We start from the raw sequence: 12,962 nt of genomic DNA on the forward strand, positions 1-12,962 counted from the left end.
ACAAAGTTGCAAAACAAAACCCAGTGTCCTCGGTCTGTTTGCTTTAGTTTATTATGAGAACATGGCTGGTGATGCAGTTTCATCATGTCATACACCCTGGTGTGCTATGCAGTGCTATGCAGTGCTATGCAGTGCTATGCAGTGCTATGCAGTGCTATGCAGGTCTCGCAGTGCTGGCAGGACTTGCAGGGGCTGCAGCACACATCTGGATCTCTGATGGAAGTGAGTTGGGCTTCAGGGTGTACGTCATCCTGCCTGGCTCTAGAAGGATTCATGAGAGAGAGACACGATAAGGATGCATGTCCAACCCTGGGCTTCGTTTCTTGAAGGCAGCTTAAGCTTAGGGTCACAGTTTCACTTTCTTGGTTCATTTTAGGGAAACGGAATTAAATGGACACTGAATCAAGACGGTGGGCTCACCCTCAAAACACTCTGGAATAGGAAGGACTCCATCATTACAGGTGGTGGCCACGGGATAACCACACTTCTCCACCTTGTTCATGCAATAGAAGACAACATGCTCTCCATGGAGGACTCTGTTGGGTTTGAGCTCGCTGATCCAGATCTTCCTGGCATTGTAAAAGATGCGTCCTCTTTTGATGCTAACCGAGCAGGGCGCTGTGTGGGAAAAGGTGATGCAGTGAAGCAAAGGGAGCACTTTTCAGCCTTTTCATCTCATTTTCAAAATGTAGGGTCATAGATGATAAACATGGGCAGCCAATAAAGAAATACTAAACAAAGTAGATAATGAACAATGTAGGGTCGTAGATGATAAACATGGGCAGCGCTTTAGAAACACTTTGATGCCCTATACGTTACCAAGTAAGCGCTTAGCCGTGAAATATGGGAACTAAGTCAGATGTGGTTCATGTGTTATGACCACCACTGAAAACAGCTGGAGTCTGAAACAACAGGTCACACCCTCATTTACACGCCTTACTGTCACACGCTGCATTGACTGGCTGACTGGCTGGCTGGCTGGCTGACTGACTGGCTGGCTGGCTGGCTGACTGACTGACTGGCTGGCTGGCTGGCTGACTGGCTGGCTGGCTGGCTGGCTGACTGACTGGCTGGCTGGCTGGCTGACTGACTGGCTGACTGGCTGGCTGGCTGGCTGACTGACTGACTGGCTGGCTGGCTGGCTGGCTGGCTGACTGGTTGGCTGACTGGCTGGCTGGCTGACTGACTGGCTGACTGACTGGCTGGCTGGCTGGCTGGTTGTAAAAGTCATTAATTGGTAAATGGATCAAGTGAATCTGCAATTTTATTTTATTTTTTTGAAATGTTCCCCCTTTTCCTCCACAATTGCACTTGGCCAATCACCCCACTCTCCCGAGCCGTCCCGGTCTCTGCTCCACCCCCTCTGCTGATCCGGGGAGGGCTGCAGACTACCACATGCCTCTTCCATACATGTGGAGTCACCAGCTGCTTCTTTTCACCTGACAGTGAGGAGTTTCACCAGGGGGACGTAGCGCGTGGGAGGATCACGCTATTCCCTCCAGTCCCCACCCACCCCGAACAAACACCCCGACGACCAGAGGAGGCGCTAGTGCAGCGACCAGGACACATACCCCCATCCGGCTTCCCACCCGCAGACACGGCCAATTGAGTCTGTAGGGACGCCCGACCAAGCCGGAGGTAACACTGGGATTCGAACCGGCGATCCCTGTGTTGGTAGGCAATGGAACAGACCACTACTCTACCGGGACGCCCATGAATCCGCAACTTTGGATACTAAAAACTGCTGTAGACATGAATACAGCAAACACAAATGTAGCTTGTGTGCGTCTGATATGATGTTGGGGGAAGTAAAGTGGTACAGTCTGTGTTTCTAGAAGCGCTGAGTGAAAATGAAATTAGATCCATTGTAGCAAAATCCAAAAACGACACATCAGCTGACAGTGATGGGATCGATATGACTATAGTGAAAAAGACTATTGACTGTATAATCAAACCTCTAAGTTATATTTTCAATCTTTCTTTTCGTACAGGCATTTTTCCAGACAGAATGAAAACAGCAAAGTTATTCCACTTTTTAGAAGGGAGATAAACACTGTTTTACCAACTATAGACCAGTGTCTTTGCTTTCATAATTCTCCAAGGTGCTTGAAAAACTGTTTGTACAAAAATCAGATGCTTTTCTTGTAAAGAACAAGTTGCTGAGTGAGAGTCAGTCTGGCTTTCAGACAAATCGATCAACATCTTTAGCATTAATGAAAATAATGGAGGAGATTACAACAGCAACAGAATGTAAGAAATACACAATTGGTGTGTTTATTGGTTTAAAAAAGGCATTTGACACAATAGATCGTAACATATTAATTTCGAAATTACATACATATGGTGTGAGAGGAGTGGTTTTAAATTGGTTAAGCAGTTATTTAGATAACAGAAAACAATTTGTACAGTTTACTGGCAATACATCGGAGTGCATGAAGATTGAATGTGGAATCCCACAAGGCTCGGTGTTGGGTTCTCAACATTTCATTTTATATATCAATGACATATGTGAAGTGTCAAAGATACTGCAGTTCGTTTTGTTTGCAGAAGAAACTCATTTGTTAGTTCAGGAGATGATTTAAAAAGTTTAGCAGAAAGCCTTGTAAATGAAAAGGTCCAACTGAAAAGATGGTTTGATGAAAATGTTATCATTAAATTTCAACAAAACTAAGTTTATCGTTTTTGCTAAACAGGAAAAGGATGAAGATGTTTTACCATCAATAGATGGAGTTGATATTGAAAGAGTATCTGAGTTTAGATGTTTGGGTGTAATAATGGATGACAAACTGACATGGAAATCTCATATAGCATATGTAAAAATAAAGGTGTCTAAGAATATTTCTGTTCTGAACAAAGGAAAGTACGTGTTAGAATACAAGGTAATGTGAATTCTGTACTGTTCACTTATTTTGCCATATTTCAGTTACTGTGTGGAAGTGTGGGGCAACACATACATGGGCAACATAAAACCACTGGTTATAATCCAGAAAACAGCAGTAAGAATTATTCATAAAGTGGATCCGAGAGAACACACCAATGGACTGTTCATGAAGTCAGGTTAATGAAACTTAAAGATGTAGTTGAGTTACAGACAGTGTCCGTTACGTACAGGGCAAAAAGCAGAGTATTACCAGAAGATTTATAAAAATTATTTGTTCTCAGTTCAGAGGATGAGAACCATAGAAGGAAATGTAATTTTGAACTTCAGTCTGCACGTACTACTATAATGCAGATGTGTATTTCGGTATGTGGTGTTAAACTGTGGAATTCTTTAGAGAACGATCTAAAGGGTTGTATAAATAAATACCTTTCAGTTTAAGAAAATGTGTTAGGAGAGCATAATTAGACAATATGGAGTTGTCAGGTCATGGGTTTTCAGTTGATGGTGAATTATTGTGTATGGCTTTTTGATTCTTTTCATTTCTCATGTAGCTGTACGTATTAGTTGTTGAGTAACAGACTGACAGACCATCTACTCTGTTGTGTATTTAGGTTTGAGTAAGGGGCAGGCCAAACAAGATTTTCTTCTCCCTGCTCCTTTTCTAGCATGGAATGTGTAAACTGAGTTGTGTTTGATCATGACTTGCTTGTTTCTCTCTGAAACTGTGCATTATTACCATGAGCGCAAAAAATAATAATGACATGAAATATTCTCGTAACTCACCTCTGCAGGTCGGCATGGCAGACCAGCTTCCTGTGTTCTGGCACCGCACCTCAGCATCACCATCCAGCGTGTAGTGTTCATTGCAGGCGTACTTGACCTGTTCCTTGTAGCTATGCTCCCTCTTTACAGCAAATGTAATAAAGCCATTGGGTATCCCTACCGGGATGGGGCAGCTCACCTCTGGAATGAGGAAAAAATGAGGTCAAACGAAAAATATGAGGCTTGATAATACATAGATGTTAACGATGCAGAGACAGAGCCGTTGTCTATCAGGGTAGCAAAAACAATCACTAGAGACAAACTGGCCTGTCTATGCCATGCAGACCAAGTGAACTGAGACGGACGCTTCCCTGCACGTTTCACCTGTTCAGCCCGCTGTTAACCATGGGGAGGAGACAACAGTGTGGAGACCCAGACAGCATCTGGATGTGGGCCGCTTCAGGCAATGATACGGCACTGATGGCCTTCTTCTGGCCCTGATAAAATGGATGTGAGCCTGAAGCGGCCCACATGTATAATAGCAAACATGGCCCAAATATGCCAGATCAAATGTGGGCCTTTTTTGGCAAAGATGCGGTGCTCTGGGCAACATGTGGTCTGGATGTGGCCCTGAAGTGCCCCTGTGCGGTAAATTGTGAATATGGCCCAAATATCACAAAACCAATATGGCCACCTTTGGCAAATATGTGGCACATGCGGCATTGCTATGGCTTGGTTCTGGCCCGGATCTGGCAAACAGGAGCGGACCGCCCAAGTGCCATCATTCCACGCGGTATGTGGACCGGACGAAGTGTCGGGTGTGGGACGGGTCCGGGCCACAGCAGTTTGCTGTCTGGGGCTGAATGGAAAGCCTGATTTAAAGCCTGCAGCCCACAGTGAAACGGTCTGTTAGGGAAGGTGTTTCAAATGTTTCCCATATTATGAGAGCAGCAAACCAACGTTTTTATGTTAAACAAAGAAAAAAGTTGGGGACCGATTTGTGATTGGAAGGATTTTTCAAAGAAGGCTGAATCAGTTCATCTGGACACAACGTTTATATTAACAGATATGTTTCATCACTCAGCTAAGTCACCTCTTCAGTCTCACCTGACTGCAGGTGTCCCCACCCTTATAATCAATACAGTGACTGCAGGTGTCCCCACCCTTATAATCAATACAGTGACTGCAGGTGTCCCCACCCTTATAAACAATACAGTGACTGCAAGTGTCCCCACCCTTATAACCAATACAGTGACTGCAGGTGTCCCCACCCTTATAACCAATACAGTGACTGCAGGTGTCCCCACCCTTATAAACAATACAGTGACTGCAGGTGTCCCACCCTTATAAAAAATACAGTGACTGCAGGTGTCCCCACCCTTATAAACAATACAGTGACTGCAGGTACCCCCACCCTTATAAACAATACAGTGACTGCAGGTGTCCCACCCTTATAAACAATACAGTGACTGCAGGTGTCCCACCCTTATAAACAATACAGTGTCTGCAGGTGTCCCCACCCTCATAACCAATACAGTGACTGCAGGTGTCCCCACCCTTATAAACAATACAGTGACTGCAGGTGTCCCACCCTTATAAACAATACAGTGACTGCAGGTGTCCCCACCCTCATAACCAATACAGTGACTGCAGGTGTCCCCACCCTTATAAACAATACAGTGACTGCAGGTGTCCCACCCTTATAAACAACACAGTGACTGCAGGTGTCCCACCCTTATAAACAACACAGTGACTGCAGGTGTCCCCACCCTTATAAACAATACAGTGACTGCAGGTGTCCCCACCCTTATAAACAATACAGTGACTGCAGGTGTCCCACCCTTATAAACAATACAGTGACTGCAGGTGTCCCCACCCTTATAAACAATACAGTGACTGCAGGTGTCCCCACCCCTATAAACAATACAGTGACTGCAGGTGTCCCCACCCTTATAAACAATACAGTGACTGCAGGTGTCCCCACCCTTATAACCAATACAGTGACTGCAGGTGTCCCCAGCCTTATAAACAATACAGTGGCTGCAGGTGTCCCCAGCCTTATAAACAATACAGTGACTGCGGGTGTCCCCAGCCTTATAAACAATAGAGTGACTGCAGGTGTCCCCACCCTTATAACCAATACAGTGACTGCAGGTGTCCCCACCCTTATAACCAATACAGTGACTGCAGGTGTCCCCACCCTTATAAACAATACAGTGACTGCAGGTGTCCCCACCCTTATAAACAATACAGTGTCTGCAGGTGTCCCCACCCTTATAACCAATACAGTGACTGCAGGTGTCCCCACCCTTATAAGCAATACAGTGACTGCAGGTGTCCCCACCCTTATAAACAATACAGTGACTGCAGGTGTCCCCAGCCTTATAAACAATACAGTGACTGCAGGTGTCCCCAGCCTTATAAACAATACAGTGACTGCAGGTGTCCCCAGCCTTATAAACAATACAGTGACTGCAGGTGTCCCCACCCTTATAAACAATACAGTGACTGCAGGTGTCCCCACCCTTATAACCAATACAGTGACTGCAGGTGTCCCCACCCTTATAAACAATACAGTGACTGCAGGTGTCCCCACCCTTATAAACAATACAGTGTCTGCAGGTGTCCCCACCCTTATAACCAATACAGTGACTGCAGGTGTCCCCACCCTTATAACCAATACAGTGACTGCAGGTGTCCCCACCCTTATAACCAATACAGTGACTGCAGGTGTCCCACCCTTATAAACAATACAGTGTCTGCAGGTGTCCCCACCCTCATAACCAATACAGTGACTGCAGGTGTCCCCACCCTTATAAACAATACAGTGACTGCAGGTGTCCCCACCCTTATAACCAATACAGTGACTGCAGGTGTCCCCACCCTTATAACCAATACAGTGACTGCAGGTGTCCCCAGCCTTATAAACAATACAGTGACTGCAGGTGTCCCCAGCCTTATAAACAATACAGTGACTGCACGTGTCCCCACCCTTATAAACAATACAGTGACTGCAGGTGTCCCCAGCCTTATAAACAATACAGTGTCTGCAGGTGTCCCCAGCCTTATAAACAATACAGTGACTGCAGGTGTCCCCACCCTTATAACCAATACAGTGACTGCAGGTGTCCCCAGCCTTATAACCAATACAGTGTCTGCAGGTGTCCCCACCCTCATAACCAATACAGTGACTGCAGGTGTCCCCACCCTTATAAACAATACAGTGACTGCAGGTGTCCCCAGCCTTATAACCAATACAGTGACTGCAGGTGTCCCCAGCCTTATAAACAATACAGTGACTGCAGGTGTCCCCAGCCTTATAACCAATACAGTGTCTGCAGGTGTCCCCACCCTCATAACCAATACAGTGACTGCAGGTGTCCCCACCCTTATAAACAATACAGTGACTGCAGGTGTCCCCAGCCTTATAAACAATACAGTGACTGCAGGTGTCCCCAGCCTTATAACCAATACAGTGACTGCAGGTGTCCCCAGCCTTATAAACAATACAGTGACTGCTGGTGTCCCAAACCAGCGACCAGCTTCATCTGCAGACATGGTGTGAGCGTTAACTAGAGTCACAGTGGTCATGTGTTCTGTTCACAGAGGGTTGGGGAATGTTTGCAGTTGTAACATGGTGACAGATGTACTCTTAGCCCCTTTTCCACTGCATGGTCCCGGCTCGAGTCAACTCAACTCTACTTGCTTTTTTTTTTTTTTGGTTTTCCATTGGCCAAAAGTTAGGGATAGTACCTGGTACCAGGTACATTTCTTGGTACCACCTCCATCGAGGTTCCAAGTGAGCTGAGCTGATACTGAAAGGTGACATGAAAATGCCACTATAAATAAATAAATAAATAAAAATAAATAAATTAAATATGAATATAAATAAATACAAATGTTTGTATATTTATTCATATTTATTTAAATATGAATAAAATCTTATAAAAAAAACTACTCAACATGCCCACAAATGGCCAGCGGGGCGTCACTGTGGGAGGGTACTATCTGCAGTGGAAAACCACATCCCAAAAACTAAAGCGAGTAGAGTGGAATAGAGCGGAGTCACATTGAGCCAGTACCATGCGGTGGAGAAGGGGCATTAGCCCCCCCCCCCCCCCGGTTCAGGGAAGGGTTTTTGGTTGGGTATTTAGGCTGTTGCTTTTCCCTGACCCTGTAAAAAAGCTGGCAACGTGTCACTGGTCAAAGTGGATGTTTGAATAAAGGGAACACAGCTTATCGACATTTCCACCCACCGCGACACACTGGTGGCGCCGTGGCAACGCCGCTGGCCTGGCAGTACCCCCTCTCAAAGCTTGGTGCTTTGGGTGGGGTGCACTCATACGTCCAGCCTTGCCCGTACACCGTGGTTGATCCGGCAGCCTTCTTGTCGTGAACAACTCTGCCGTCTCTCGGTGGAGCGGGCAGAGCACAGCTTACGGCTGCAAGGGGACAGACGGCGTCACTGCACAACCCTACTGCTGGCAAACGCCGGTAACCTGAAGGGCACTTCTCAACCAACAAAGACATAATTAAGCTCTAGCAAATTCAAATATGTTCTTACAAATGTCTAAATGAAACGGTTTTACTTTTCCTTCTAGCATTCTAGCGTTACACTCGTCGCTCCTCCAGTACCTCTGCAGAGGGGCGGCTGGTGGCTCCAGGTACCGTCAGCTAAACAGCTGCTCTCGTTGGCACCATCCATCACGTACCTTTAAAAAAATAACATAAAAAACACCACCAGTTCATGTGAGTCATAAAGGAATTAAACAGTAAAATTGTAAAATAAAGTATTTGCTGTATCACTTCAGTGTACACATACTACAGCTATGGACTACTGCATGTCCCTGTGATAACACCACGTGTGCCGAGACGAAGACAGGAAGTCATGTTCATGGGTCAGCCCTGACAAGGCCTTACCCGTCATCACATGTGAAGTTCAGCACGCTTTTGAATGGAACCTCGGTCTTCCCCATTGCCAAGGCCTGAAGAGGCCTGGGGATCGCACACATATTGGCTGTGTAGAAGAGGGAAGCCATATTTAATCCACAGCTACCAAACACAAACACACACACAGTCTGCAACGCGAGACGCTTTTTCAGTTGTAACTCCTTTACTTGTGCCGTTTGCCGAACCGCTGGGGGGGGGGGCAGTAAATGCTCACATCAGAGCTGAAATGCTGACATCCCTTGGCCGCGGAGGAGGATTTTGCAGGTGGTCTTTCTATTATAATCATTTGCAGTTAACAAACACTGTACTCTGCTGCTGTCCTGCCATCTACTCTGCAGCAGCCAGCCCATCCCTACGCCCGGTTTCTGCTCGTCTCCCTCCTGGATCACCGACTCGTGGGAAGACCCCTCGAGCTCATGCAGGGCAGTGGAGACACACTGTATCTTATAGGCCAACCGGAAACTCATCAATGCGTGAAACTTCCCAAATCACCCAGAACCCCTCCGTGCACCTGTTTTGCAAGTGAGGAGGATCCTTTTCTTGTGCCGGGCTTTCATTTCTGTAACACGGCATGTCTGCTCCACAGGCAATGGGGCCTTGGTTTGGGTATTGGCTTGGCGGCAGAGAAACTCAGGAGTGGATCACTGGACCAGCCTGACCGACCTTCTCTGTCTGTGTTTTGAGCAGGCGAGAGATTAGTGTGAGGATTCAATGACACCATGGACAGTGTGTGAGTTCAAGGGAATTATTTCCCGACCGCGTGCTGCTCCCACTAAGGGATATTCGACCTCCCTGCTCGATGGGCTGCATGGGGGTGTAGTACATTTCACCAGGTTCCAGCGCCGTCCTCTCAGAGCGCCTTGAACCTTGTCCCAGTGCTGCAAAGTTCTTTAACCTCATTCACACAAGCAGCCTTACCCCTACTATTTTCACATTTTCTGTGCCCGGGTGGTGTGTTAACATGAGTTGGGAAAAGTTGTACCGGCAGTTTACCAGCTCAAGACCTCGAAACATTTCCGTAAATGCTCTGGAAGGACGATAGTTTGCCCAAAAGCTGTAAGGTTGCCGGGTCAAGCGTGCAAAGCATTGCATCAGTCTTATTTATGTAAGATGCTTTTATGAGAGTGAGCGAACTAGACATGTATCCTGCAACCTGTTACGGCCGGCAGAGCCGGCCCAAGGCTTTATCGGGCCCTAAGCAGAATTTGATTTGTAATGATTGATATTTTCACTTTTTCTAACTTGTTTGAAAATAGTATTGAAGCGGTTAAAATGTTAATTTCGGTGTCGGTTAGTTTCATAACAGACATACTAACATGTGTGATGCATTAACATCTCCGTTGGGTATTTATCTTGGCAGAATATAGAGTTTAAAAACTGGCTGTCATTTTGACGACCCATGCTCGTTTTAGGTGGGAGTGAAATTCCGGTCGTTCTAGTGCGAGACACCCAAAGCGCTTCACATTGAAGGGGGTAACTCACTTCAACCACCACCAATGTGCAGCACCACCTGGGTGGTGCACGGCAGCCATGTTGCACCAGAGCGCTCACCACACATCAGCTTGAGGCGGAGAGGGAGGAGTCATTGAGACAGTTACATGGGGGATGATGAGGTGGCCAGATGGAGAGAGCCAGGTTGGGGATTTTGCCAGGACACCGGGGGACCCCCTACTCTTTGTGATAAGTGCCATGGGGTCTTTAATGACCCCAGCGAGTCAGGACCCTGGTTTAACATCTTATCCGGAGGACGGCATCTCCTACAGCACAGTGCCCCCGTCACTGCACTGGGGCACTGGGATTTTTTGTTATTCTTTTTCAAAAGGACCAGCGGGAAGACTGCCCCCTACTGGCCTACCAACACCACGTCCAGGACTCTGAGCATAACTGTAGTCCACTTACCTCCGGTTTCTACGGCAGCGGTCATACCAGTTTCCTGTTTCTTGGCGTGTGCTATTGACAGTGGCATATTTTTCATGATGCCTGCAGGATTTACCATGGATGAATGTCAACCACATGCACACAACTGTCCACACACTTCCACCTGCACCTCCCAGCACACGGGTGGGACGTCTCACCTTGTACATAGCAAGTTACGTCCACAGCTATGAGGGTCCGTCCGTCTGTCCGTCCGCTCATCCTCATAATTGTGGATGTAACTTGATATGTACAACTTGAGATGTTCCACCCGTGTGCTGGGAGGTGCAGGTGGAAGTGTGTGGACAGTTGTGTGCATGTGGTTGACATTTATCCATGGTAAATCCTGCAGCCATCACAAAAAATATAACAATGTCAACAGCACACGCCGACAAACAGGAAACTGGGATGACCGCTGCCGTAGAAAGCGGAAGGCAGCGGACTACAGTTATGCACCGAGCGGGGTGAAGCAAGAAAGAAGGCGATGTTGTGTTGTGTCAGTAAATGCTATCCGGAAGTCTCATGGCTAGGAGCTGTTCGTGTGAACACAGGAAACCACCGGCGATGCCGGGAAAGTCATCCCGGCAGTGTTATGGCGTGAGTGAATGTGCGAGAGGGGATTTTGTTAGTGTGGTAAGCGAACTCACGGGCACATGAGAAATCTGAATGTGACCATTCTCCAGCATTGATGCAGGTAATCCTGGAAGGGGCCTGTTTGGAAGGCTTGTAGCCGGCTTCACAAGCCAGGGTCACCGCCTCCCCAAGCTCATAGACACGTTTCAGCGTTGTCACGTCAACGCCATCGGTGATGGGCGGGCGGCCACATACTAAGGGAAGAAAGGAGAGAGATTTGAATACTTTACAGTAGTGCTGGGCAAGAATTCAGTTTGTTGGTGTTTATTCATGTGGAAGAGTTCAGCTGAGGTCATCACATTAAACTGTTTGGCAATGCAAAGTTCAGCCTAATATCAAATCAGAACTCAAGTAAAACTCCCTCGAATATGTCAGACGGTATTTTGTGAGGGGTGATAGATTCTTGTTATCATTAACTTAGGCTGCAGAATTGAGTACCATGATATGACAATGTGCAAATGTCATCCTGATACATCACCACTGAGAGACAATCTGGACATGAGGATAAAGGGAAATTGTCGTGCAGCCCTACGTTACAGTGTAATCATGTGGCTTCTGCGGGGTTCTTATCAGGAGCTTTGCAGCGGAGTCAGGTTGACTACATGGGAGCAGACAATGCAGCTCAGCTAGAAAGTGAATTTCCTGCAGGAAAAGGAAGATTTCAATGTCTTAAAGTGGTCTGGCTTGGGCAAGGACATGCACGTAGATGGGTGGATTCAAGCGATTAATATGATGCACATATGACATAAAGTCGTTGTCGGTGGTCTTGTCTTATGCCTATGAAGAAGTGCAGTGTATTTAATGCTAACCTACGCCAAGTCAGATACAGGTAGTCCAGGATTTGGACAATGTTGGAAGCGGTCTGTGCTGCATCAGCTGCTGCAGAACACATGCAGCAGCTCAGCAACATGAAGCACTGGAAGTGTATGGGCTGTTTCACTCCGCATCACTGACGTGGATGTAGCGACTTCGGGGGACGGCCGGGAACCGCCGCCACCGCTGGGACGCGAACGCGGCTCTCCCGCATCACGGGCGACTACGTTAACCGGTCAACTAAAGTCAACAGTCAGTGTAAAGTTAAACCAGTCAAGCATCTGTCCTGATCCTCCGACGAAGTTCGTGTCAGCTTCTAAACCGGCTGCTGGCCTACTTGACCCCTTACCAGCAACACCTTTTAAAGACCTCTGACCTTTGCTGGGACCTCCGATGCTAGACACTGTAGGCCACACAGTGAATACCTGCAGATGTGATGTTATTCTCAAATATACACCGAGGAAGCTTTTCATCATGACGCCAAGACTCCTTCTTCTTCTTCTCTTCCGTTACCTGTTTTAGCCGTGACAGTTGTGTATAGAACAGCTTGGCAGAGGAGCACAAACACCAACTTTGGAGCCATCTTCTACACCCTGAAGTCCCCACAGAGTCTCCTCCAACAGTCCCGAGCTTGCAGTAAAATAACAGCGGCTGTCCTGGGCCCCCAACAGTCTGCTCCAACCACACGACAGTCTGCTCCAACCACATGACAGTCTGCTCCAACCAGATGCTGCAGTTCTGTGTGATTGATTGAGCCCAGAGGTCATCAGTCAGGAGTGTTTACCCCCAGTTGAAGAATAACTTCTATCAGCTTCCTGAGTACACGCAGCACACACTGAGTCACACACACACACACACACACACACACACACACACACACACACACACACACACACACACACACACACACAGTTACACACACACACACACACACACACACACACATACATACATTGCTTGCTTGCTTGCTGATTGTCCATGGTGCCCGATGATGACCATCTTCTTCTAT

General features: G+C 47.1%; 1 protein-coding gene across 1 annotated transcript; it reads right to left on the reverse strand.

Annotated features, from left to right (window-relative positions):
- Positions 1-86: 86 nt before the first annotated feature.
- On the reverse strand, positions 87-12,625 carry LOC130113367 (beta-2-glycoprotein 1-like). Its single transcript, XM_056280953.1, has 8 exons — positions 12,467-12,625; positions 11,155-11,334; positions 8,564-8,660; positions 8,279-8,355; positions 7,900-8,085; positions 3,665-3,844; positions 421-618; positions 87-261 (listed from the first exon to the last, which is right to left on the reverse strand). The coding sequence occupies exons 1-8, from the start codon at positions 12,534-12,536 to the stop codon at positions 155-157; spliced, it is 1,095 nt and encodes a 364-aa protein (XP_056136928.1). The 5' UTR covers positions 12,537-12,625; the 3' UTR covers positions 87-154.
- Between the last annotated feature and the right edge of the window lie 337 nt (positions 12,626-12,962).

Source organism: Lampris incognitus, chromosome 5 (assembly GCF_029633865.1).
Source record: "Lampris incognitus isolate fLamInc1 chromosome 5, fLamInc1.hap2, whole genome shotgun sequence".
Taxonomy (NCBI): domain Eukaryota; kingdom Metazoa; phylum Chordata; class Actinopteri; order Lampriformes; family Lampridae; genus Lampris; species Lampris incognitus.